Raw genomic sequence first — 26209 nt, 5'->3', positions numbered from 1 at the left:
AAGTGAGGGAGGGAGTGGCTACTTTCAACCTTTGACTCCCTTGGGAGTGAAAATTGATCAAGCCAACCAAGATTGATTCTTTGGGGGGGGGGCACGATTGCAGCATGCAGAAGTTCCCAGGCCAGGGATCAAAGTCTGTGCCACAGCAGTGAGAGTGCTGGATCCTTAACTGCTAGGTTGCCAGGAAACTCCAGGATTGATTTCCTTTTTTTTTTTTTTTTGTCTTTTGAGGGCCACACCACGACATATGGAGGTTCCCAGGCTAGGGGTCCAATCGGAGCTGTTGCCGCCAACCTGCACCAGAGCCACAGCAATGCCAGATCCGAGCTGAGTCTGTAACCTACACCACAGCTCACAGCAACGTCAGATCCTTAACCCACTGAGCAAGGCCAGGGATTGAACCCGCAACCTCATGGTTCCTAGTCTGATTCATTTCTGCTGCGACATGATGGGAACTCCCAGGATTGATTCTTAATAAACAAAAATAGGATAAAATCCCCTAGTACAACTTGGTTTTAACTGCATACAGGATTGAGGAATCCCCTGCACTTAGTCTAGTCTCTCTTTCATGCCATATGACTTAAGTATTTAAGCAGGTAAAGATCACATTTATGAGTTCCCGTCATGGCTTAGTGGAAACAAATCAGACTAGGAACCATGGGGTTGTGGGTTTGATCCCTGGCCTTGCCCAGTGCATTAAAGATCCAGCATTGCCATGAGCTGTGGTGTAGGTCACAGACGCGGCTTGGATCTGGTGTTGCTGTGGCTTTGGTGCGTAGGCCAGTGGCTACAGGTCCAGTTGGACCCCTAGCTAGCCTGGGAACCTTCATATGCTGCGAGTGCAGCCCTAAAAAACAAAAAACAAAAAAGGAGATCACATTTAATGTCCTCCTCACGGACTCTTCTTTGGTTTTTGGGTTTGTTTTTTTTTTTTGGTTTTTGGTTTTTTTTTAAACCACCTTTCAGATCTGTATTTTCAAAATACAGTACATTTTAGGTGAGTGGCTGCTTCCTAACATATCTGATAAACTCTATAGTTATTTAGGCAAGACACTCAAGCCTGACAGAATCACATGGCTCTGTAGGGTGGAGAATGGTCAAGTACCATTTTTATCATGATCATTAGTAGCATTTCTACTCACGTTCAAATATGTTCTAAAATGTCATCTCCCTGGAAGCCTTCTCATGGCGTGGGCTTGTATAATAGTAAACAGAGTGTTCTCATACTTCCTCAAAGTTTAAATGATGCCAACTTGCTTTTCTCACGCCACAGTGTGTCCTGGACTTTCTTCCACATCAGGATATGTAGATCCATTGTTTTTTGTTTGTTTGTTTTTGTTTTTTTCCCATTTTAGGGTCATACCGCTGGCATATGGAAGTTTCCAGGCTAGGGGTCAAGTCATCGCTGTGGTTGCCAGCCTACCCAACAGCCATAGCAACGTGGGATCTGAGCTGTATCTGCAACCTATGCTTATCTTAACCCACTGATTGAGGCCAGGGATCAAACCTGCATTCTCATGGATACTAGTCAGATAGTTAACCCACTGAGCAACAACAGGAACTCCCCCATTGATACTTTTTAACAGTTGTGTGACAGCGGTTGTGTCACATGAAGTTTTGTGGCTATATTGCATTGTCTCCTATTTTTTCACTACTGAAAATAAGCCTGCAGTGAATACCTTTGTGTATTTGTAGCACACTCTAAATCTTTAAAAATTAAAAAACTTAGGGGAGTTCCCATCATGGCTTAACGGTAACAAACCCCACTAGTATCCATGAGGATTTGAGTTTGATCCCTGGCTTTGCTCAGTGGATTAAGGATCCAGCATTGCTGTGGGCTGTGGTGTAGGTTGCAAACTCGGCTTGGGTCCCACGTTGCTATGGCTGTGGTGTAGGCTGACAGCTCCAGCTCCAATTCAGCCCCTAGCCTGGGATCTTCCATATGCCTCAGGTGCAGTCCTAAAAAGACCCCCCCCCCCAAAAAAAAAATTGGGGGAGTTCCCACCGTGGTTCAGCAGTAACCAACCCAACTAATATCCTTGGGGACATGGGTACGATCCCTGACCTCACTCAGTGGGTTAAGGATCCGGTGTTGCTGTGAACTGTGGTATAGGTTGCAGACTTGGTTCAGATCCCTGAGTTGCTCTGGCTGTGGCGTCGTAGGCTGACAGTTACAGCTTTAATTTGACTCCTAGCCTGGATACAGGTACGTCCATGTGCCGCAGGTGAGGCCCTAAAAAGAAAAGCAAACAAAAACCCTGGGGAGTTACTGTTGTGGCACAACAGGATCAGCAGCACTGAGTCGCAGGTTTGGTCCCTGGCCCAGCACAGAAGATCTGGCATTTTCCCAACTGTGGATCAGTCCTAAAAAGACAAAAAAAAAAAGAAAACCTTGCGGAGTTCCACGGTGGTCTGATGGTTAGGACTGGTTGCTTTTACCACTGTGGCCTGGGTTCAATCCCCGGTCTAGGAACTGAGATCCTACATCAAGCTGCTGCTTGCTGTGGCAAAAAAAGGAAGGAATTTAAAAACTCAGTGCTAGTAATACCATAAGGAAATTGACGTGTTCAGATAATAGAGTTTGTAAATGGGCACAGTGCTTTTGGAAAATGATTTAATGTTAAGTATTTTTCATAATAGCCAAAAACTGGACGTGTTGTAGGCATCTCTCAACAGAGAGAATGCATGTGTAAATGTTAATACTACTAATTTCAGCTACTAAACTGCTACACAGCCGCTAAGAGTGTCCTAAAGCAAGAGCAGCATAGTGATGACTGCCATTTCAGTAGTACTTTGCACCTCACAAGGCACTCTTGTAGTCCATAAGCCTCTGGTGATTGGGGTAAGGAGATTGTCTCAATCTGTCTGCTCTAATATTCAAATCTTATAAAGACTAAATATACAAGCATTTCCTTCATGGTTCGGCAAGTTAAGGATCTGGCATTGTCATTTGGGTGGCTCTGGCTACTGCTGTGGTACAGGTTCTGTCCCTGGCCCGGGAATTTCCATATGCCCACCCCTGGCAAAAGAGAGTTAAATATGCAAATGAGTAAGGAGTGGAAAGAAAGCTCCAAAAGTTGAATCTTTTTTTTTTTTTTTTTGGTCCTTTTGCCATTTCTTGGGCCGCTCCGGTGGCATATGGAGGTTCCCAGGCTAGGGATTGAATTGGAGCTGTAGCTGCCAGCCTATACCAGGGTCACAACAACAAGGGATCCAGGCTGCGTCTGCAACCTACACCACAGCTCACAGCAATGCCAGATCCTTAACCCACTGAGTGAGGCCAGGGATCAAACCCGCAACCTCATGGTTCCTCGTCAGATTCGTTAACCACTGAGCCACAACGGGAACTCCATAAAAGTTGAATCTTTTTAAGTGAGAATCGCTTTTTGCTTTTTTCTTGGTTTAAGTAAAATTTCTTTTATTTATTCATTTTTTTGTCTTTTTGCTTTTTTTTTTTTTGTCTTTTTGCTCCCACGGCACATGGAGGTTCCCAGGCTAGGGGTCTAATCAGAGCTGTAGCTGCCGGCCTACACCACAGCAACTCGGGATCTGAGCCACATCTGCAACCTACCCCACAGCTCACAGCAACGCCAGATCCTTAACCCACTGAGCAAGACCAGGGATCGAACCCACAACCTCATGGTTCCTAGTCGGATTGGTTAACCACTGAGCCACGACGGGAACTCCCTAAAATTTCTCCTTTTAAATGTAAGTAATGATATTGGAGTAGTATTGTGGTAACTCTTGGTACTCAATATTTGATACTCAGGTTCTCTTGATACTCAGTATTTGAGTTGAGCTTGAATATCTGACAAATGCCAAGCAATCTCTTCCTAGGGAAATACTATACACAGGAGAACAAACCACGTAATTTCAGGCAGTTCAGGAACAGTGCTGCCACCAGGGGCCCAAGGTTTACACACTCAGAATGTAGCATCTCCGAAAACCAGAGCCCCTCCTCTGGGGGCCCATCTGCACCCATGCATTCCAGTAAGGGAGCATTTAAAGCTACAGTTGCCACTGAACTATGTATGCATTTATACCAGCTTAAATGTAAGATCACATCTTTGAAACTGGTGAATCACGGGGAACAAAGCTAACACGCAACTGGTTACTATTCACTGCTGTGCCTGGGTGCTTTTGGTTTCCGGCCTGGCCCTGGAGGGTGGTTACACTGGAGTCACCTGCAAGAAAGCAGAGGCTTGCAGAGAAAGCCTTGAGCTAGGCTTTCACTGAGCAGAGCTCATCACTCTGATTGGGGCTTAGTGTGTCCCACCTGACTCGAGATACCCCCCCTCCTTTATCTGTGTTAACAGGAGCAGAATCCTCCCAACGTCCCTGTACCAACCCAGGCCGCCAGTGTGGGGACTCAGCCGCCTGCTGTGTCCGTGGCCAGCACTCACAGCAGCACCCCCTATCTCAGTAACCAGCAGCAGGCAGCTGTAATGAAGCAGCATCAGTTGCTCTTGGACCAACAGAAACAGAGGGAACAGCAACAAAAGCATTTGCAGCAACAGCAGTTTTTGCAAAGGCAGCAGCACCTTCTGGCAGAACAGGTAAAGAAGAAGGTGAAAGAAAGTGCCCATCATCGCCTCCAATGTTTGTCTGCCTCACAAGTGACTGCAGTGGCTGCAAACTCCACTGTGTGTGTATGTGGATTTGTGATTGTTTGCATGTCTAGTATTAGAGTACTTTGCCCTTTTTAAACCCATTTCCAGGATTGTGAATTTCCCAGTGGTAGCCTGTGTCAGAGCAGCTTTTTGTCACTTAAGGGGAATTAATGAAGGCCAAATCTGTGGCTAAAACTGTATGTGTTGGGAACATTTTTCCTTGTCCCTTGTCAGCAGCTACCAAGGCACTGAGCTCTCTTGTCCACCAATTTTCTGTAGGAGCCACTTTGTTTCAGCAATAGAATTTGCTGTAAGTCAGAACATAAAGCAGAGAAATGAAGACATTTCTGAGGTCCTGGGGTTCTAGAATCAGGAGTGACAAGCCCCTTCCTGGTCCTGCAGTTCACCAAGTGTAGTGTGTAGGTATGGAGGTTACAGGAGTTCTCAGGATTTTAAATTACATTCTTAAGACGTAAGAAAAGAACTAGTACCCAGAGGATAAAATTGATTGAGAATGACTTTAAAACCCACATCACTGCCTCAATTCTGCCATTTTTTGAATAACTTCTTTATTGGGATATCATTCACGTGACATACAATTCCCCCCTTTAAGGTGTATAATTCTAATGGTTTTTAGTTTATTCACAATGCAACCATCACCACAGTGAATTTTAGAACATTTTATCACCCAAAAGAAACCTTATACTTACTAAAAGTTATTCCCCCCATCTTCCCAAGCCTAGGCAACCTTTTTTTTTTTTTTTTCTAGCCACCCCGAGGCATATGGAGTTCCTGGGCCAGGGATCAGAGCCAAGCCACAGTTGTGACCTTGCCACAGCTGTGGCAATGCCAGATCTTTAACCCACAGTACTGAGCCAGGGATCGAACCTCCAATCCAGGGCACCAGAGACACTGCCAATTCCAGTGCACCACAGCTGGAACTCCTATTTTTTATCTTTATAGATTTGCCTATTTTGGATGTTACATATAAATGCATTCAAGGTTCATCCATGTTGTAGCATGTATCAGTACTTCATTCCTTTCTCTTGCTGAGTAGTATTTTGTTATATGAATATGCTGTACTTTATTTATCTGTTCATCAATTGGAAGACATTTTGGGAGGGTTGTTTCCCCTTTTTGTAGATAGGTTTTTAGTTCTCCTAAATGTATACCTGAGGATAGAATTACTGGGTCATATGGTAACTCTTCACTTTAATCTTCTGAGGAACTATTGGACTATTTTCCAAAGCAGCTGTGCCATTTTGTATTCCCTCTGCAGTGTGTGGGGGGGCTGTTTTCTCCACATCCTTGCCACGCTTATCTGTTTGATTCAAGAAATCGTGGTAGGTGTGGCTTTGATTTGCATTTCCCTGGTCTGCCAATCCTTTTTTTTTTCTAACTGATATACCACCTTTTTTAAAAAAAAAGAAAAAAAAGGAGTTCCCACCGTGGCTCAGTGGTTAACAAATCTGACTAGGAACCATGAGGTTTTGGGTTCGATCCCTGGCCTCGATCAGTGGATTAAGGATCCAGCGTTGCTGTGAGCTGTGGTGTAGATTGCAGACTTGGCTCAGATCATGCATTGCTGTGGCTGTAGTGTAGGCCGGTGGCTACAGCTCCAATTCGACCCCTGGCCTGGGAACCTCCATATGCTGCAGATGTGGCCCTAGAAAAAGATTGGGGGGAAAAAAAATCATTGCTTCTTGAATGACCCCATCCTTTTCTTTCATACTGTTTATTAAGGCTCACCCAGGAGTTCCCATCATGGCCCAGCAGAAACAAACCAACTGTGAACAATGAGGTTGCAGGTTTGATCCCTGACCTTGCTCAGTGGGCTAAGGATTTGGCATTGCTGTGAGCTGTGGTGTAGGTTGAAGATGAGGCTCGGATCTGGCATTGCTGTGGCTGTGGCATAGGCCAGCAGCTATAGCTCCAATTGGACCCTGCCCTGTGAACCTCCCTATTCTGCAGGTGTGGCCCTAAGAAAAAAAGCAAGAAATATCCCCCAAAGTTCCCTTGTGACTCAGCTGGTTAAAAATCTGGCATTGTCACTGGAGCGGCTGGGGTTGCTCTTGTGGCACAGGTTCATTCTCTGGCCCAGGAACTTCTGCATGCCACAGGCATGGCAAAAAAAATAAAAAGGATCCCCCAAATGAAATGATGAGCATCGTATCTTTACAGGAATCCCTTTGGGTGACAAACCTGAACAGTTTAGTTCTTTCTAATCTAATACTTTGTTTTTGTTTTATGTGGGTCTTTTTGTTTTGTTGTGTTGTTCTTGGCATTTTCTAGGAGAAACAGCAGTTTCAGCGCCATCTGACCCGCCCACCACCCCAGTATCAGGACCCAACACAGAGCACCTTCCCACAACAGGTTGGACAATTCACAGGTGAGAAACGTCTGAGGCGATGAAGTCGGGCAAGGAAGTCAGGCACTGGACAAAGCAGGTTATCAGTTCCACTCGTGCTGAGTTCTGCTGCCTGCAAGCTTTATGCTGTAGATGCAAAGTGGATTTAAACTCGGTCCTGTAACTTCAGTCTACATAAGGAGCCTCACTTTCTGGTTACCCTACAGGTCAGGAGAAGAGAGTCATAGAGGGAGGCTCCTTTAGCTAAGTGCTTTGGCTGGGTCCCTGCTCTATAATCTTTTGAAGCAAGATCATTTCTAGTTGGAAGATAATTTTATCAATAGGAAGTGGTTTCTGTAATTCTTTTTTTTAAATTACTCAATGAATTTTATTATATTTATAGTTGTACAGCAATCATCACATCCCAGTTTTATAGCATTTCCATCCCAAACCCCCAGCACATCCCCCCATCCCCAACCTGTCTCATTTGGAAACTATAAGTTTTTCAAAGTCTGTGAGTCACTATCTGTTCTGCAAAGAAGTTCATTGTGTCCTTTTTTTAGATTCTACATGTAAGTGATAGCAGACTGACTTCACCTAGCATAATTTCTAGGTCCATCCATGTTGCTGCAGATGACATTATTTCTTTCCTTTTAATGGTTAAGTAATATTCCATTGTGTATATGTACCACATCTTCTCTCCTTTCCCCCCCCCCCCCCCGCCTCTTTTCTAGGGCCATACCTGCGGCACATGGAGGTTCCCAGGCTAGGGGTCTAATCGGAGCTATAGCTGCTGGCCTATGCCAGAGGCACAGCAACGCAGGATCCGAGCCACGTCTGTGATCTACACCACAGCTCACGGCAACACCAGATCCTTAACCCCCTGAGCAAGACCAGAGATCGAACCCACAACCTAATGGTTCCTAGTCGGATTCGTTAACCACTGAGCCACAACAGGAACTCCATGTACCACATCTTCTTTATTCACTCCTCTGTTGATGGACATTTAAGTTGTTTGCATGTCTCGGCTATTGTATATAGTGCTGCAATGAACATTGGAGTACATGTGTTTTTTCAAGTCATAGTTTTCTCTGGATATATGCCCAGGAGTGAGACTGCTGGATCAAATGATAGTTCTATTTTTAGTTTTCTGAGGAATCTCCATACTGTTTTCCACAGTGGTTGCACCAGTTTGCATTCCCACCAACAGTGTAATAGGGTTCCCTTTTCTCCACAGCCTCTCTAGCACTTACTGTTTGTAGACTTTTTGATAATGGCCATTCTGGCTGGTGTAAAGTGTACCTCATAGTGGTTTTGACTTGCATTTCTCTAATAGTGATGTTGAACATCTTTTCATGTTTTTGGCCATCTGTTATGTCTTCTTTGGAGAATTGTCTGTTTAGATCTTCTGCCCATTTTTTGATGGGGTTTTTTGTTTTTTTGGTATTGAGCTGTAGGAGGTGTTTATTGTGTGTGTGTGTGTGTGTGTGTCTTTTTAGGGCTACACCTGCGACACATGGAGGTTCCCAGGCTAGGGGTCTAATCGGGCTGCAGCTGCCAGCCTACGCCAGAGTCACAGCAACTCGAGATCTGAGCCGCATCTGCTGCCTACACCACAGCTCACGGTAATGCCAGATCCCCAACCCACTGAGCGAGGTCAGGGATGGAACCCACAACCTCATGGTTCCTAGTCAATTTCTCCTGCACCACGACGGGAACTCCTAGGAGGTGTTTATAAATTTTGGGGATTAATTTCTTTCCTCTCGATTCATTTGTAAATATTTCTCCCATTCTGTGGGTTGTCTTTTCAGTTTTGTTTTTTTGTTTTTGTTTTTTGTCTTTTTAGGGCTGCACCCGGGGCATATAAAGGTTCCCAGGCTAGGGGTCTAATCAGAGCTGTTGCTGCCAGGCTACGCCAGAGCCATAGCAATGTGGGATCTGAGCTGTGTCTGTGACCTACACCACAGCTCACAGCAATGCCAGCTCCTTAACCCACTGAGTGAGGCCAGGGATGGAACTCACAACCTCTTGGTTCCTATTCAGATTCGTTAACCACTGAGCCACAACAGGAACTCTGTCTTTTCATTTTGTTTAGGTTTCCTTTGCTGTGCAGAAACTTTTATGTTTAATTAAGTCCCATTTGCTTATTTTTGGTTTTATTGTCATTACTGTAGGAGGTGGATCTGAGAAGATGTTGCTGTCAGAGAGTGTTTGGCCTGTTTTCCTCTAAGAGTCTTATAGTATCTGGTCTTATATCTAGGTCTTTAATTCATTTTGAGTTTATTTTTGTGTATGGTGTTAGGAAGTGTACTGATTTGATTCTTTTACATACGGCTATCCAGTTTTCTCAGCACCACTTATTGAAGGGGCTGTCTTTTCTCCATTGTATATTCTTGCTTCCTTTGTCATAGATTAGTTGACTGTAGGTGTGTGGGTTTAATTCTGGGCTTTCTATCCTGTTCCACTGATTTATATTTCTGTCTTTGTGCCAGTACCATACGGTCTTGATGACTGTAGCTTTGTAGTATAGTCTGAGGTCAAGGAGCCTGATTCCTCCAGTTCCGTTTTTCTTTCTCAGGATGACTTTGGCTATTCTGGGTCTTTGGTGCCTCCAAACAAACTTTAAAATATTTTGTTCTAGTTCTGTGAAAAATGTCCTTGTTAATTTGATAGGGATTGCATTCAATCTGTATGTTGTCTTGAGTAGTATAGTAATTTTGACAATATTATTCCAGTCCAAGAGCATGGAGCACAGTATGTCTTTCCATCTGTTTGTATCATCTTTGATTTCTTTCATCAGCAACTTAAACTTTTCAGTGTACAGGTCATTTGTCTTTTTAGGTAGGTTTATTCCTAAGTATTTTTTTCTTTTTGATGAGATGGTAAATGGGATTGTTTCCCTATTTTCACTTTGTGATCTTTTGTTGTTAGTATATAGAAATGCAGTTGATTTGTGTATTAATTTTGTATCCTGCAACTTTGCCAAATTCATTGATGAGCTCTAACAGTTTTCTGGTATCGTCTTTAAGATTTTCTAGGTATAGAATCCTGTCATCTGCAAATAGTGATAGTTTTACTTCTTCCTTTCCAATTTGGATTTCTTTTATTTACTTTTCTCCTCTGATTGCTGTGGCTAGAACTTCGAAAACTATGTTGAATAGTAGTGGTAAGAGCAGACATCCTTATCTTGTTCCTGATCTCAGCGGGAATTCTTTGAGCTTTTCATCATTGAGAATGACATTAGTTCTGGGTTTGTCATTATATGACTTTTATTATGTTGAGATAGGTTCCCTCTTTGCGCACTTTCTGGAGGGTTCTTATCAGAAATGGGTGTTGGATTTCGTCAAAGGCTTTTTCTGCATCTATTGAGAGGATCATATGGTTTTTATTCTTCAGTTTGTTAATGTGGTATATCACACTTGATTGATTTGTGGATATTGAAGAATGCTTGCATCCCTGGGATAATTCACATATGATCATGATGTACAATCCTTTTAATGTATTGTTGGATTCGCTTTGTAGTATTTTGTTGAGGTTTGTGCATCTGTGTTCATCAGTGAAATTGACCTATAATTTTCTTTTTTTGTGGTATCTTTGTCTGGTGTTGGTATCAGGGTGATTGATGGTGGCCTCATAGAATGAGTTTGGGAGTGTTCCTTCCTCTGCAATTTTTTGGAATAGTTTCAGAAGGATAAGTGCTAGCTCTTCTCTAAATGTTTGATAGAATTCACCTGTCAAGCCATCTAGTCCTGGACTTTGGTTTGTTGGAAGTTTGTTTTTTTTTTTTTGTCTTTTTGCTATTTCTTGGGCCACTCCCGCGGCATATGGAGGTTCCCAGGCGAGGGGTCGAGTCGGAGCTATAGCCACCGGCCTACGCCAGACCCACAGCAACGCGGGATCCGAGCCTCGTCTGCGACCTACACCACAGCTCACGGCAACACCGGATCGTTAACCCACTGAGCAAGGGCAGGGACCGAACCCGCAACCTCATGGTTCCTAGTCGGATTCATTAACCACTGCGCCAAGACGGGAACTCCTGTTGGAAGTTTTTTTAATCACAGTTTCAATTTCATCACTGTGATTGGTCCATTCATCTTTTCTATTTCGTCTTGATTTAGTCTTGGAAGATTGTACTTTTCTAAGAATTTGTCCATTTCTTCTGGGCTGGCTGTTTTATTGGCATATAGTTGCATGTAGTAGTCTCTTATGATCCTTTGTATTTCTGTGATGTCTATTGCAGCTTCTCCTTTTTCATTTCTAATTTTATTGATTTTGAATCCTCTGTCTTTTTTTCTTGATGAGTCTAGCTAAGGGTTTATCAATTTTGTTGATCCTTTCAAAGAAACAGCTTTTCATTTCATTGATCTTTTCTATGGTTTTCTTCGTTTTCTATTTCATTTATTCTACTCTGATCTTACTGATTTCTTTCCTTCTGCTAACTTCAGGTCTTGTCTGTTCTTCTCTCTCTAGCTGCTTTAAATGCAAAGTTAGGTTGTTTATTTGAGCTTTTTCTTGTGTGCTGAGGTAGGCTTGTATTCCTGTAAATTTCCCGCTTAGAACTGCTTTTGCTGCATCCCATAGCTTTTGGAGTGTCGTATCTTTGTTGTCAATTGCTTCTAGGTATTTTTTAATTTCCTCTTTGGTTTCTTCAGTGATCCAGTGGTTGTTTAGTAGCATGTTGTTTAGTCTCCATGTGTTTGTGTTTTTTGCATTTTTTTCTTATTGTTGATTTCCAGTCATATAGCATTGTGGTCAGAAGAGATGCTAGATATGATTTCAGTTTTCTTAAAGTAACCAAGGCTTGATGTGTGGTCCAGGATGTGATTAATCTTAAAGAATGTTCCGTATGCACTTGAGAAGAATGTTTATTATGCTGCTTTTGGATGGAATATTCTATAAATATCTATTAAGTCCATCTGGTCTAATGCTTCATTTAGGGCCTGTGTTTCCTTGTTGATTTTCTGTCTGGTTGATCTGTCCATTGCTGTAAGTGGAGTGTTAAAGTCCCCTGCTATTATTGTGTTAGTGTCAATTTCCCCTTTTAAGGTTGTTAGAAATTGCCTTATATTATTGAGGTGATCCTATGTTGGGTGCATATATATTTACAATTGTTATGTCTTCTTCTTGGATTGATCTTTTGATCATTATGTAATGTCCTTCTTTGTCTCTTAAAGTATTCTTCATTTTAAGGTCTGTTTTGTCTGATATGAGTATTGCTACTCCAGCTTTCTTTTGATTCCCGTTAGCATGGAATATTTTCTTCCATCCTCTCACTTTCAATTTGTATGTGTCCCTAGAAGTGAAGTGGGTCTCTTGAAGACAGCATATATATGGGTCTTGTTTTTGTATCCATTCAGCCAATCTCTTTCTTTTGGTTGGGACATTTAGTCCATTTACATTTAAGGTAATAGTGATATGTATGTTCTTATTGCCATTTTGTTAACTGTTTTGGATTTGTTTTTGTAGCTCTTTTTTCTTCTCTTCTCTTGTTCTCTCCTCTTGTGGTTTGATGACTATCTTTAGTGCTGTCTTTTTTTTTTTTTGGTCTTTTTTCTTGAGCCGCTCCCATGGCATATGGAGGTTCCCAGGCTAGGGGTCTAATGGGAACTGTAGCTGCCGGCCTGCACCAGAGCCACAGCAATGCAGGATCCGAGCCACATCTGCGACCCACACCACAGCTCATGGCAGCGCCAGATCCTTAACCCACTGAACAAGGCCAGGGATCGAACCCACAACCTCATGGTTCCTAGTCAAATTCGTTAACCACTGCCATGACGGGAGCTCCTTTAGTGTTGTCTTTGATTTTTATTTGTGTATCAATTGTAGATTTTTGGTTTGCATTTACCCTGAAGCTTTGATATAGGAGACTATATATATATGAGATTGTTTTAAGTTGTTTCTTAATTGCAGGTGCATCTCCATTGTCCTGCATTTGTACCCTTCTCTTATAATTTCTGATTTTGATAGCATATTTGTGCGTGGATAATTTCCTACCTTTACTGTATATATGCCTTTACTGGTGAGCCTTGTCATTTGTGGTATTTTTGTTTCCAGTTGTCACCTTTTCTTTTCTGTCTAGAGAAGTTCCCTTAGTATTTGTCATAAAGCTGGTTTAGTGTTGTTGAATTCTTTTAGCTTTTGCTTACCTGAACGCTTTTGATTTCTCCTTCAAATCTGAATGATTGAAGTAGTTCCCATTGTGGTGTAGCAGAAATGAATCCAACTAGGAACCATAAGGTTGCAGGTTCAATCCCTGGCCTTGCTCAGTGGGTTAAGGATCTGGCGTTGCTGTGAGCTGTGGCATAGGTCACAGACACGGCTCGGATCCTGTGTTGCTGTAGCTCTGGCATAAGTTCGACCCCTAGCCTGGGAACCTCCATGTGCGGTGGGTGTGGCCTTAAAAAGAAAAAAAGAAAATCTGAATGAGAGCCTTCCTTGCTGGGTAGAGTAATCTTGATTGGAGGTTTTTTCCCCTTTCATCTCTTTAAGAGTATCATGCCACTCCCCTCTGGCCTGCAGAGTTTCTGCTGAAAAATCTGCCGATAACCTTATTGGTTCCCTTGTATGTTATTTGTTTCTTTTCTCTATCTTCTTTCAGTATTTTCTCTTTGTCTTTAATTTTGGTCAGTTTGATTTAATATGTTTCTCAGGGTGTTCCACCTTGGGTTTATTTTATATGGTATTCATTGTGCTTCCTGGATTTGAATGAGTGGTTCCTTTCCCATGTTAGGGAAGTTTTTGGCTATATCTCTTCAAGTATTTTTTCTGTCCCTTTCTCTCTCTTCTCCTTCTGTCACCTATCCTATAATACCAGGTGTTGGTGTGCTTAACATTGTCTCAGAGTTCTCTTAGGCTGTCTTCATTTCTTTTCAGTCTTTTTTTCTCTTTTCTGTTCCACTTGAGTGATTTCCAATAGTCTGTCCTCCACCTTGCTTATTCGTTCTTCTGCCTCCCATATTCTGCTGCTGGTTGCTTCTAAAGAATTTTTATTTCAGTTATTGTATTTTGCATCTCTGCTTAAGTTTTAAATCTTATATTTCTTTGCTCAGTGTTTGCTGTAAATTATTTCTCTTTGCCTCCAGTTTATTTCCAGTGTCTTGCATCATCTTCACTATGATCAATTTAAAGTCTTTTTCCTGGATGCTGATAATCTCTGGATCATTTAGCTGTTCTTTTTTTCTTGTTCCCTTATCTGAGTTATAGTTCTCTGCCTTTTCAGTTTTATAGGTTTTTGGTGTCGTCTCCTTTTTGCAGACAATAGAGTTGTAGCCTCTCTTGCTTCTGCTGTCCTCCCCCTTGTGGCTGAAGTGGGGGGGGGCTTGCTGTAGGCTTCCTGATGTGCCTGCCCACTGGGAGGTGGGGCCTATTCTTAACCCTCTGGTGGGTGGGCTTTGTCTCTGGGTGAGATTAGAGGCTGCTGTGTGCCTCGAGGGTATTTAGACAGCCTGTTTACTGACAGGTGGGATTGTGATCCCTCCTGGGATTATTGTTTGGCCTGGGGCTTCTCAGCCCTGATGGGCGGGGCCTGATTTTACCAAAATGGCCATCTCTAGAGGAACACATGCTGATGATTATTCCAGAGAACTTTGCCTCCAATGTCCTTCCCTGAAAATGAGCCACAGTCATCCCCTGTTTTCCTAGGAGATCCTCCAAGAACTGCAGTCAGGTCCAACTCAGATTCCTCTGGAACCTTTACTTTGCCCTGGGACCCAGTGCACACAAAAGTCTGTGTGTGCCTTTCAAGAATGGGGTCTCTGTTTCCCCCAGTCCTGTGGAGCACCTGTGCACAAGCCCCACTGGCCTTCAATGCCAGAGGCTCTGGGGCTCTTTATCCCAATTCCAGATCCCCAGGCGTGGGGACTTGACGTGGGGCTCAGAACTCTCACTCCTGTAGGTGAGTCTCTGATACAGTTACTTTCCAGCTGTGGGCTGCCCACCCGGTGGGTATGGGCTTGCTTATATCATGTAATAGCATCTCCTACCATCTTTATGTGGCCTCCTCTCTGTCTTCTGTAGTAAGATATCTTTTTTTTTTTTTGTCTTTTTGCCTTTTCTAGGGCCACTCATGCAGCATATGGAGGTTCCCAGGCTAGGGGTCTAATTGGAGCTGTAGCTGCTGGCCTACATACACAGAGCAACACCAGATCCCATCTGCATCTTCGAGCTCATGGCAACACCAGATCCTTAACCCACTTAGCAAGGCCAGGGATTGAACCTGCAACCTCATGGTACCTAGTCAGATTTGTTAACCACTGCACCAGGACAGGAACTCCTGTCGTAAGATATCTTTTTGAAAGTTTCCAGTCCATTTGCTTGAAGGTTGTTCACCATTTGGTTGTAATTCTGTCGTTTTTATGAGAGAAGGTTAGCTCCAGGCCTTCTGTTCTGCCATCTTAATCCCATCTGTTTCTGTATTCTTAAGAAAGTTATTTACTTCTGTTAGGTGTCTCTTCAAAAAATGACCCTCTTCTATTTTCCAGATAAGGAGCTTAATGTACTTGTCTGGCCTTTTGCTTCTTTCTTCCTTTCTGCTCATATTGGTGCCATAGATGCAGTAGCAGCAGCATAGAGTTGACCAGAAAGGGGCAGGGAGCCTTTTGAGATCTCAGCTGGCATGTGTCAGTTATGTGAGGAAACCTGACTGCTTGGCTATTGCTCCAGAAATATAGTTGACAGATGCAATAAAATCTGGGCCCTACCTGCCTTCCTAGCTCTTGGGATATCTTTGAAACCAGTGCTTTTCTTGGACAGTGATTCTCACTATAAAGTGTCCCAGAGAAGTTGACCACAGCTGTGCATTCCAGAGGAGACTAAGTGGGATTTTATGTGTGTGCTAAACCAGGACTTAGGGGTTGCAGTCTATAGGCATCTCGGAAGCCTGGCTCTTGGCCAGCTGTCCTCTTCATCCCATCTGATGTGAGTTGTCACTGGAGTAAAGTGGACTATTTCAGCTGTTTCTCTTTTCCTCAACTCAGTGTTTAGTTAGGTGCTAATGGAAAAAGGAAGAGGATAAACCACTATACTCAGTTATGGCCAACCCCCGAATAGTATCTTTCCTACCCACAAAAACCATCTCAGTGCTGTCCCTGTGCACCATAGCTTAAGATAGAGTCCCAGGCAGCAAGTTCACTGAGGACAGGACTTCTCTGTCCCATTCCATGCCATCTCCCCAGCCCAGCACCCACCATAGAGCAAGTACAGAGTAACTGTCTTCTGATTTCAGCCTAGGCTTCTCCCTCACTTTTCCCCTGCAGCACCACATTGTGTGGGCCTCTCATCTGAGGGGGTTTACCAGTCCCTGTCCAGCAAGGTCTAAACCAGAGTCATAATCCAGTTACCCTTTGGCTCTGTATATGGTGGCCGCAGCTCTTCTGAATCTGGTCAGGACCATCTCTTCACTTACATTTCCAGACGTGCTTCCCACATCCTAGCCAGAGTTTGCCACTTCCTCTCTGCCTGTCTCAATCTCGTCTTTGCTCCAGACTGAACTCCATTCCACCCTGTTGGAAACCTTTGGCCCCCAGGGCTCTCTCCGAGGTTCCACTGATCAGAAGGTATCTGGTGTTCTGATTTTTGCCTTTTGTGCCTGTAGGGTAGGGGCTGCTGCTTGGGTCCTAGAGGTGTCCCCATAGCGGTGGTCAAGAAATGCTAGCTGTGTTGACAGAATTTTCTCTGTCTTCTAGGGTCCTCTGCTGCCTTGCCTGGCCTGAACAACTTGGGTCCATCTAACTCCAACTGTCCTCGAGTGTTCCCTCAGGCTGGGAATCTGATGCCAATGGGCCCTGGACATACTTCAGTTTCCTCTCTCCCCTCCAACTCAGGCCAGCAGGACCGAGGTGTGGCACAGTTCACTGGCTCCCAGAGCATGCCCCAGAGCAGCCTCTATGGCATGGCTTCTGGTATAACCCAGATAGTCACCCAGCCACCGCCGCAGGCCACCAACGGACATGCCCACATTCCACGGCAGACCAGCGTCGGCCAGAACACCTCAGTTTCAGCTGCCTATGGTCAAAACTCTCTGGGAAACTCTGGTCTCTCCCAACAGCACAATAAGGGGACCCTGAACTCTGGTTTAACCAAGCCACAGGTCCCCAGGGTGTCAGCAACCATGGGAGGCCAGAATTCCTCATGGCAACATCAGGGGATGCCGAACCTGAGTAGCCAGACCCCAGGGAACAACACTGTAAGCCCCTTTACTGCAGCGTCCAGTTTCCACATGCAGCAGGCCCACCTGAAAATGTCCAGCCCGCAGTTCTCTCAGGCGATGCCCAGCAGACCCATGGCCCCCATGAGCTCAGCAGCTGCAGCGGGGTCCATGCTGCCCCCAGTGAGCACACAGCAGAGGACCAGTGCCCCTGCCCCAGCACCTCCCCAGGGAGCCCCACAGCAGGGCTTGCAGGGCCTGAGCTCAGCTGGGCCTGAGCTGGGGGCCTTCAACCAGAGCCCTGCCCCAGCGATGGGCAGCCGGGCAGGGCTGCACTGCGCCCAGGCCTACCCTGTGCGGACTGCAGGCCAGGAGCTGCCCTTTGCCTACAGCGGGCAGCCAAGTGGCAGCGGGTTGGCCAGTATGGCTGGAGATGCTGACTTGATCGACTCCTTGCTGAAGAACAGGACTTCGGAGGAGTGGATGAATGATTTGGACGACCTTTTAGGGCCTCAGTAACAGGAGGATGTGTGGTGTTTTCAGTGTTCATATATCCTATACTTTTGTTCTCAGATTCAAGAAAGAGCAACTACTTTGGACCAAAAGCCCACCGCCCAAGGAGCTGGGTGGGTAGAGCTAAAGTCGGGGGCCAAGGCCTGGCCCTCACAGGATCTGTGGGGCCTGGGGCTCCCAGCCAGCAGTTGTGGTCTGTCAGGCTGGCCCCACCCCTCTGCTGGTGGCATCATTACCTGGTGTTGGGACACCAGGACAGGGTCCTATAGCTGGTTTTCTATCCAAATGACCAAAACCAACAGTGAAGCCCTACGATGTCAGGCTTATAAAAATCTGTGCCATCGTGTTGACCTAATCCAAGATTTCTCCACTTGCCCCAGGGTTGGGGACAAATTTTTGTTCAAACGTTATAGCAGAACCATTCGCAATTTGTAGCATAGAAAAGATTTTTTTTTTTTTTTAATTTTTAAGATTTTAAAACAGATTAGAATAGGTGATGGTTTAAATTGATTATGTGGCATTGGAAACCTGGGGCTTTTTTGATTAAGAGCCTTTTTTATTCCTGTTCTTTGTCAGCTTTCAGGGGAAGGGGAGGCTCACTGGAAAATCATTTCCATAAGTGCAGGCTCTAACTGCATGTGCCAAAAAGAAACAGGATGCCGTGAGACAGCAGAGCTAGTGACACAGATGTGGTCTGTCCCTCAGCTCCTCCTCCCAGAATGCTGTTCTCCCAGGTTGGCATTTAGGAGGACCTAGGCCGCGGAATCCCTTCCTCCTACACCTTGGTAGCCAGACCCCAGGCAATCCCCAGGCTAAATGCTGAAATGGAATAATTGGGGTTCCTGTGTCTCTTGTTGTAACTTCCTACCTTTTGCAGTTTCCCCGAAAACTCATGTTTAACCTGTTAGGAAAGTGATCATTATTGAGTTATGCACAGATGTCTTTCCTTCATTCACACTGTCTTTAGTTCCCATATCCTTTCTGCCTTCCCTTCTTTTTCTCTCTGGCCCAAATGGAAAACCTCCTTAAGGCACTGATCTGCTAGATTTAGGGGAAGAGAATGAGTTGTTAGAATTCCTTAGGGAATCCTAGCATTGTAAGGAGGGGGAGGTATTCCCTCCCCGCAACGCAAAGGTTTGGGGGAAGGAAAAAAAGAAGCTTGCCCTGTTTGGCAGGGAGTGGGCGGGCCCGGCCAGAGGAAGGAGTGCCACTTTGTTTTACTACTTCTGCCACTCCCTCATCAGATGACTTGCACTTTTTAAAGAGAATTGCTTTATAACACTAATACATCCTTTCTAAAGATTCTAGTGGATTTCTCTTTTATAAGTCTACAAAGTAATGGACTTGACTAAGCTAAGAGTCCACAAAACAGTATTACCTGTGACTGTGGAAAACAGAGAGCACTTCAACTTATGGAAAGCGCAGGGTGAGACCCTTTTAAACAGTGTTGGAGAAAAAATAGTACACTGAAAAGAGTGGCTTGTGTGCAGAGTGGTCTGTGGAGACACCACAACCCCGTTTTTGTTTCCCTGGAGCCTCAGAAAGAGTAATTCAAGGAGTATCGTATGTAAGGAGTTGAGCCAAGGAAAATAGTCACACAACCAGCTTGAGTGGCTTTGAGGGGATGAAGGGTTGTACATACATTGGTAATTATTTTGCACCAGCAGTGCCTTTCATGGGGGTACATGGACCCTCAGATCCTCTTCTCTAATAGCCATTTGGCACCATGGATGGTGTTTGGGCCATTTCCCCTTTAAACACTTCCTTGCCTTCCCCAGATGCTGAATTTAGCTCTCAAAGAAGGGAATGAATCATAAAGCCAGTGAAGACTCCACCCTCTGAGTGAGTTCCCCAATCTGAAGGGGAAGAGGGTGACTTCAGCGGGTTTTCTACCAAAAATAGCGGGCTGAAGGCTGGTGGTGGGTCCTTGTTCCTCTCCTGATCTCTCTCTGGCTGCTGCTCACCTCTTTCCCCGGGCAGGCGCTCACGCCTCTGCCTCCCCCTTCTGGGGAGGGCTGCCTCTGCCTTAGCCCTAGGGCTGCCTAGACAGACAGCAGGCTTCTCACTTGCTTCAGTGTCAGAGCAATAAAATGTGATGCTTGGGGTCTCCCCAGGGAGCTGCCCATGGCTTTTATTTATGAATCTGGTTTTTGGGTAGTCAGGGAAGGAGACAACTCCACTTCAGTGCAAATCCCCATCTTCCAGGAGCCATGACTCAAAAGAAAAGGGTGCTCGGACTTTTGTTATACACATTTGCTTTGTGTAAATAAATGTTTACAATTTTTTATTAAAGATGGAATAAGTGTTAGAGTTTCTGACTGTATATTTTTTACTTTTATAGATTTTAAAACTATGATCCTTTATATATATGTTTTGGGGGAGCTATGATAAGTTTTATGGCAAACAGTTGGTATTGTTAACTTTTTACTGTCATCAAAGTACCTAAAAGTCCTATTAATCCCCTTAATTTTCTACTTCCCTTAACTCTGGTATACACCAAAAAGAAATCTTTACTTTCCTTGTTTCATCATATAAAATAATAAAAGTATTTTGCTAGTACGGAAACTGCCCGTGTATTTCACTTCACATGGCTGTGCCAGCAAAGGTAGGAGGTGGACCAGGACACAATTGCTTTGTTTGGAAGTTGGTTTCCTTTTGCGATTTAGCTTTTTTCTTGATGCACATGGGTGTGGGCCGGAGCGTTTAGTTTGCTTTCCCTCAGATTACCTTCTGTTTTTTGATGATACAAAACTAGCAGTGACACTGTCCAGGGCCACCAGTCTCCCCTCTGGCGCATCCATGTCCTTACATCTAAAGTGAGGGATGTTGGACCAGGTAACACTCAGGGATACTTTAGGTCCTAATTAGCAATTCAAATGTTTGACTTTTCCTTTTATATTGTAAGTACAAGTGCTCTGACAGATTCACTCACCCATTCCCGTCAATGTCACACCATGAGGGACGTGAGATGATGGTGGTAGAAGCCACACCAGGAACCTGGAAGGCAAGGTTTTTCAGTGACCTCTCACCTTAGCCATAGCTTGGAAGTTGGTCAGACCTGGAGAAGCTGGAGCTCCAAGAAGGGCAGGAAAGCAGCCTTCAGTGAGGAAGCCTGTCATGATGGGATGAAAACGTTTGATTACTCAAGTGAAGCCTAATTAGCTGTGAATATAAAGTACAGTTAAACTCAAGACCCATGAAATCTTGGCTGAGAAGGCGCAGAATATGTTTGGGGCGGGGTAGGGGGTTCACTCTCATTAGTAATCAAAAAAGTGCAAATTAGGAGTTCCCATCCTGGCAAAGTGGTTAACGAATCTGACTGGGAACCATGAGGTTGCGGGTTCGATCCCTGGCCTTGCTCAGTGGGTTAACGATCCGGTGTTGCCGTGAGCTGTGGTGTAGGTCACAGACGCGGCTCGGATCCCGCGTTGCTGTGGCTGTGGCATAGGCCAGTGGCTGCAGCTCTGACTAGACCTCTAGCCTGGGAACCTCCATATGCCACAGGAGCAGCCCTAGAAAGGCAAAAAAAAAGTGCAAATTAGAACAAAGATGAGATGATTCTGCTTGTCAGATTAACAAAGATGAGAAATACTCAGTGCTGACTACAGTGTGGTGAGGCAGGCTGCCACACAACTTTCTGTGGAAAGAATTTTTTTTTTTTTTTTTTACCACATCAGTGGCTCTGGGACCAGGGATCGAGACTGTTCCACAGCAGCAACCCAAACAATAATGGATATTTTAACCCACTGAGCAACACAGGGATTTCTGTGACAAGAAATTCTGAAAAAGGTAACAAGCACCTTAAAATGTTTATGCCTTGTGTCCAACCCAGCAATTCCAACTCTGAAAAGCCATTCTTAAAAATAATTTGGGGGGTTGCCTGGGAATCCAACTGGGAACAATGAGGTCGTGGGTTCACTCCCCGGCCTCGCTCAAGCTATGGTGTAGGTCACAGACGCAACTTGGATCTGGTGTTGCTGTGGCTGTGGTGTAGGCCGGCAGCTGTACTCCAATTAGACCCCTAGCCTGGGAAACTGCACATGCTGCAGGAGCAGCCCTAAAATAAATATTTTTTAAAAATTTCTGGACACAAAAAGATCGTACGGAAAAGGTTGTGTTTCTGGTACCACTGTGTACAATTGCAGAAAAGTAGGAGAATCTAAAGAACTGTCAGAGGAGACTGGCTAATAAAATTGCAGTACTTCTAATGATGACATGATCATATATTTAATTTTAAATATTTACCAAGACTGGAGTTCCCCTCACGGCACAGTGCGTAATGAATCCGACTAGGAACCATGAGGTTGTGGGTTCGGTTCCTGGCCTTGCTCAGTGGGTTAAGGATCCAGCATTGCCATGAGCTGTGGTGTAGGTCTCAGATGTGGCTCAGATTCCCATGTTGCTGTGGCTCTGGCGTAGGCTGACCGCTACAGCTCCAATTGGACCCCTAGCCTAGGAACCTCCATATGCCAAGGGAGCGACCCTAGAAAAGGCACAAAGACAACCACAAAAAAAAATTAACCAAGGCTTTAAACACAGTAACTTGGAATGCTGGTTTTGTTGGGCTTTTTTTTTTTAATTTTATTGTGGCACCAGGGGAAATTCCTGGGCCAGGACTGATCTGAGTCACAGCTGTGAAGTATACCACAGCTGGGGCAACACTGGATCCTTTAACCCACTGCACTGGGCCAAGCAAGAATGGAACCTGCTTCCGAAGTGACCCAAGCTGCTGCAGCTGGATTTTAAACCCACTGTGCCACAATGGGAACTCCTTTGGGCTTCTATTGGAAGCCAATAGGAAAAAAATCAGGTTTATGAAACCCTGAGCATTCCCTGCCCCTAGCCTGTTTTATAGATTACAGAGTAACTCTGAAAAGTAAAGGAGGTGTTGAAAGTGACAGCACTAACAGCTTGAACCTAGCCAGAACACCTACTGCGACTTGAACCCACATACTGGGACTTGAACCCAACCAAAACCCAGACTGGGACTCAAACCCACAGTTCAAAATTACAATGACTCACCCCATGTCTGGTCTCACTGAGTTTCAGGTTCTTTATGCCTCGGCGCAGAGGGAATTCAGCGAGAGACAAGGAGAGAGGCAAGAAACAGATTTCTCAGGATAGGACACTTGTGAGAGATGCAAGCTGGCAGGCAAGGAAGCTCTGCCCCCAGGCTCTGGGGGGTCACAGTTTGGTCATCCTAGGGGCATGGTGGTTGAAGAGGCCCGCCTCTTCCTTCCTGGGAGTAGTAGCTCCTCCTTAGTATCCCCTAAAGGGTACATTGAAATCAGCTGAAGGGCGGCCCTCCAACTCTTACCCTTGGTCTGCCTCTGAATGCAGGCCTCATCCCATCTCCCACCCAATTACCTGAGGCAATTGTCCTACCTCCACGAGGCAAGCAAGGCTGCCTCATTCTGCTGGCTTTCTTGAACTTAACTGTGGCCTCCCAACATCCCCCAGGTTTCCCTCTTTATCTAGGATCCCCTGTGGGGACTTGCACACCCACCTGTGCCTACTCCTCCCCTATCCTGTCCCCCTCCAGGTGTTTGCCCCCTTTATGCTTAAAGGGGATACTGGGCCAGACGACCATCCAATAACGACTTCCTGCTGCGACAGGGCCCAGGCCTGCCTAGGGAAAGAGGAAAACACCTGGCTAACTGTCCCTTTCCTGCTGGGAAGGCCCTAAGCCAAGGTGACTCTGGTTAAGGTGATTTTCCCTAGCCACCCTAGAGGTTAAACAGCATATGTGCGGAAACCAGTAGCACCAGGAAGACCAGCGCTTCCAGGAGCACCTTTGGGTCCAGGAGCACCAGTGTTCCCAGTGGGGCCGGGGGACCAGCATCGGCAGGTTTGCCTTGAGCACCAGGTTGGCCAGTGAAGCTAGCAGGGCCGGGGGATCAGGCTCACCGTGCTCGCTGGGCAATCCTCTCTCACCTCTTGCTCCCGAGGATCCAGGAGCTTGCAGTGGGGTGAGCACGTCTGGGGTGGGGGGGAGGTCGCTGAGCTCCAGCTTCTCCATCTGTGCCAGCAGGACCAACAGTACTGGGAGGGCCAGGAACATCTTGCTCTCCAGCTCTGCCAGGCTCCCCAGCAGCACCCAGTCCACATGCTCGCCAGGGGGTCCAGGCAGGCCAGCAGGTCGGGGTTCACCTTGGGCTCCTCACTCTCCTTCTCCAGCAGGGCCAGGAGAGCCCGGGACACCAGTGCAGCCAGACCACAATTTGAGCATCCAAGAGGCGTGGGGGGTTGGAAAGGCCCGCCTCTTCCTTTCTGGGAGTAGTAGCTCCTCCTTAGTATCTGGTAAGGTGTTTATTTGAATCAGCTGAAGGGTAGTCCTCAAACTCTTACCCTTGGTCTGCATCTGAATGCAGGCCTCATCCCATCCCTCATCCAATGACCTGAGGCAATTCTCGCACCTCCCCTAGTTAAGCAAGCCTGCCTTGTTCTGCCTGTTTTCTTGAACTTACAGCAGCCTCCCAGCATCCCCCAGGTTTCCCTCTTTATCTAGGATCCCCTGTGGGGACTTCCACACCCACCTGTGCCTACTCTATCCCTATTCGTGTTGAACAAGCCAGACCTCAGGAGTGTCAAGGGCCAGGTGGTTGTGATCTCTGCCACTTGGTCATTATCCAGTATCTGTCAAGAGTCACAAACCAGGCTCCTGTGGTGATGGCGGCAGGCTCAGTGAGACACCGCTCCCTCTGCCCGTGTTTGTGGAGCAGCTGCTATGGCCAGGCATCATGCTGGGAGCAGGCAACGTAGCAGCAGTGTAGGCGAGCAGGGCCCTGCCCCGTGGAGCTTCAGTCTCAGGTGAAGGGCATGTCTGTCATAGACAGGTGACAGATGATTTCAGAATGGTAGGTGTCAGGAAGAAACGAAAGTGTAAGATAGTGGGTGTTTGGGTGGCCAGGGGTAGCAGGGGAGGTGAGGCCAGAGACTTAGATGGGGCGGGCAGGGCAAGCCCCTCGAAGGAGACACTTAGCTGAGGCCAGGGCTGGAGGGGATCCAGGCAAAGCTCTGGGGAAGAGCTGTTCACCACCCCGTGGCATGGAAAAGTCTGCTCCCCAAAAGAGGGGGTTGCTGTTACCAGGAGGGGAGGAGCGCTGAAAAAGCCAAGTCAACAGAGGTCCAACACCTGTTCAATTAAAAGCACAAAGGGCGAGTGAGTTAAGGACCTGGCATTGTCACTGCTGCGGCTTGGGTCGCTGCTGTGGCACAGTTTCCAGCCCTGGCCCAGGAAGGTTTACATGCCACAGGTATAGCCAAAGAGAAAGAAAGAAAATCTAGCACAAAGGATGTACGTTGCATATGGCAGGAAAGAGGGTCACATCCCTCCGCCAGGTGCCCCCAGCGCTGCGGCCCTACGTCACTGGTCTGCACTACACTGGGCCTCTGCCAGCCCAGCCCAAGGAGATGCTCAAAGTAAGACAGGGTCCCAGGTTCATCCCTGGGGTTGGACTGTCCCTGCCATTGTTGGCATCTTTATCAATTAGTCAACCTTAAGGCCAGTCAGCTGATGAGGGCATGGAAGTGGCAATGTGGCTATGAAGCTGTTGAAAGATACGAAATGGTGGTTGCCTGTGAACTTGGTCCAAGGCTAGTCAACTGAAAATTCCAGGCATGAGGAATGGTAGGCGATGTCTTGAAAATACATCAACTCTTCTTTTTTTTTCTTTCCCTTTTTAAGCCATATCTGCTGCATATGGAAGTTCCCAGGCCAGGGGTCGAGTCAGAGCTGCAGTTGCAGCCTATGCCACACCATGGCACCAGCGGATCTAACCCGCATCTGCAAACTACACTGCAATTTACAGCAATGCTGGATCCTTAACCCAGTGAGCCAAGTCAGGGATCAAACCCACATCCTCACAGGGACAATGTCAGGTCCTTAATTCACTGAGACACAAAGGGAACTCCCAGATCAGCTCTTCTGCACATGGGATCAGTTTGCCTTACTGGACCCTTCCCCCTTAGTCTTAAAGCTGGTGATAAACCTGCCAATTTTCAGATTGACTTTGCTTATGTGTCAAAGATAACTTGGGGAGTTCCTACTGTGGTGATACAGGATCAGTGGCATCTTTGAAGCACTGGGACATATTTCCCAGGGCAGCACAGTGGATTAAGGATCTGGTATTGCCACAGCTGTGGTGTAGGTCACAACTGTGGCTCAGGTCTGACCCCTGGCCCAGGAACTCCACATGCCATGGAGCAGCCTAACAAAAAGAAAAACAAAAGCTAAGTGCTCTCCACATGGTTGCATTTAAGCAGGGCTGCAGACTCTAGTTTGTGCATGCAGAGCATTGTATGAAAATTGGAAAAAATAGCTTTAAACTCACCCAAAGCAGAAAGCAGCGTGGCAAGGTCAGAAAACGTGGCAAGGGTCCACCTTGATATCAATGTCGAGGGACACAAACTCTGAGAGAAGTAACCTATGTGAGATAAAGGAGATGCCATTGGCTGCAAAAAACAGACATGACAACAAATATAGCAGTTGCCGTGGGGTGGGGTGAGGTGGCTCAAGATTCCCTGTTCCTGGAGTTCCCTGGTGGCCTAGCAGATTAAGGGTCTGGTGTGGTCACTGCTGTGGCGCAGGTTCAT

General features: G+C 45.9%; 1 protein-coding gene across 4 annotated transcripts in view; it reads left to right on the top strand.

The window, feature by feature from the left end:
• Window positions 1–19922, top strand: part of MAML1 (mastermind like transcriptional coactivator 1) — a 58467-nt gene extending 38545 nt beyond the window's left edge. The window contains exons 3-6 of one of the 4 annotated variants that reach the window (XR_007134492.1): window positions 4317–4556; window positions 6903–6999; window positions 16369–16511; window positions 16641–16774. Coding sequence is in view for 3 of the 4 variants with exons in the window: in XM_047777877.1 (XP_047633833.1) it covers window positions 4317–4556; window positions 6903–6999; window positions 16641–17620 (1317 nt within the window). In the remaining variant the exon portion in view is untranslated. Of the gene's footprint in view, window positions 1–4316; window positions 4557–6902; window positions 7000–14598; window positions 14852–16368; window positions 16512–16640 lie in introns of all 4 variants that reach the window. The other 3 variants (XM_047777879.1, XM_047777877.1, XM_047777878.1) reach the window with 3 other exon arrangements.
• Window positions 19923–26209: the final 6287 nt, after the last annotated feature.

This window comes from Phacochoerus africanus, chromosome 4 (assembly GCF_016906955.1).
Source record: "Phacochoerus africanus isolate WHEZ1 chromosome 4, ROS_Pafr_v1, whole genome shotgun sequence".
Classification (NCBI taxonomy): Eukaryota; Metazoa; Chordata; class Mammalia; order Artiodactyla; family Suidae; genus Phacochoerus; species Phacochoerus africanus.
This window is presented reverse-complemented; position numbering and strand designations above follow the sequence as displayed.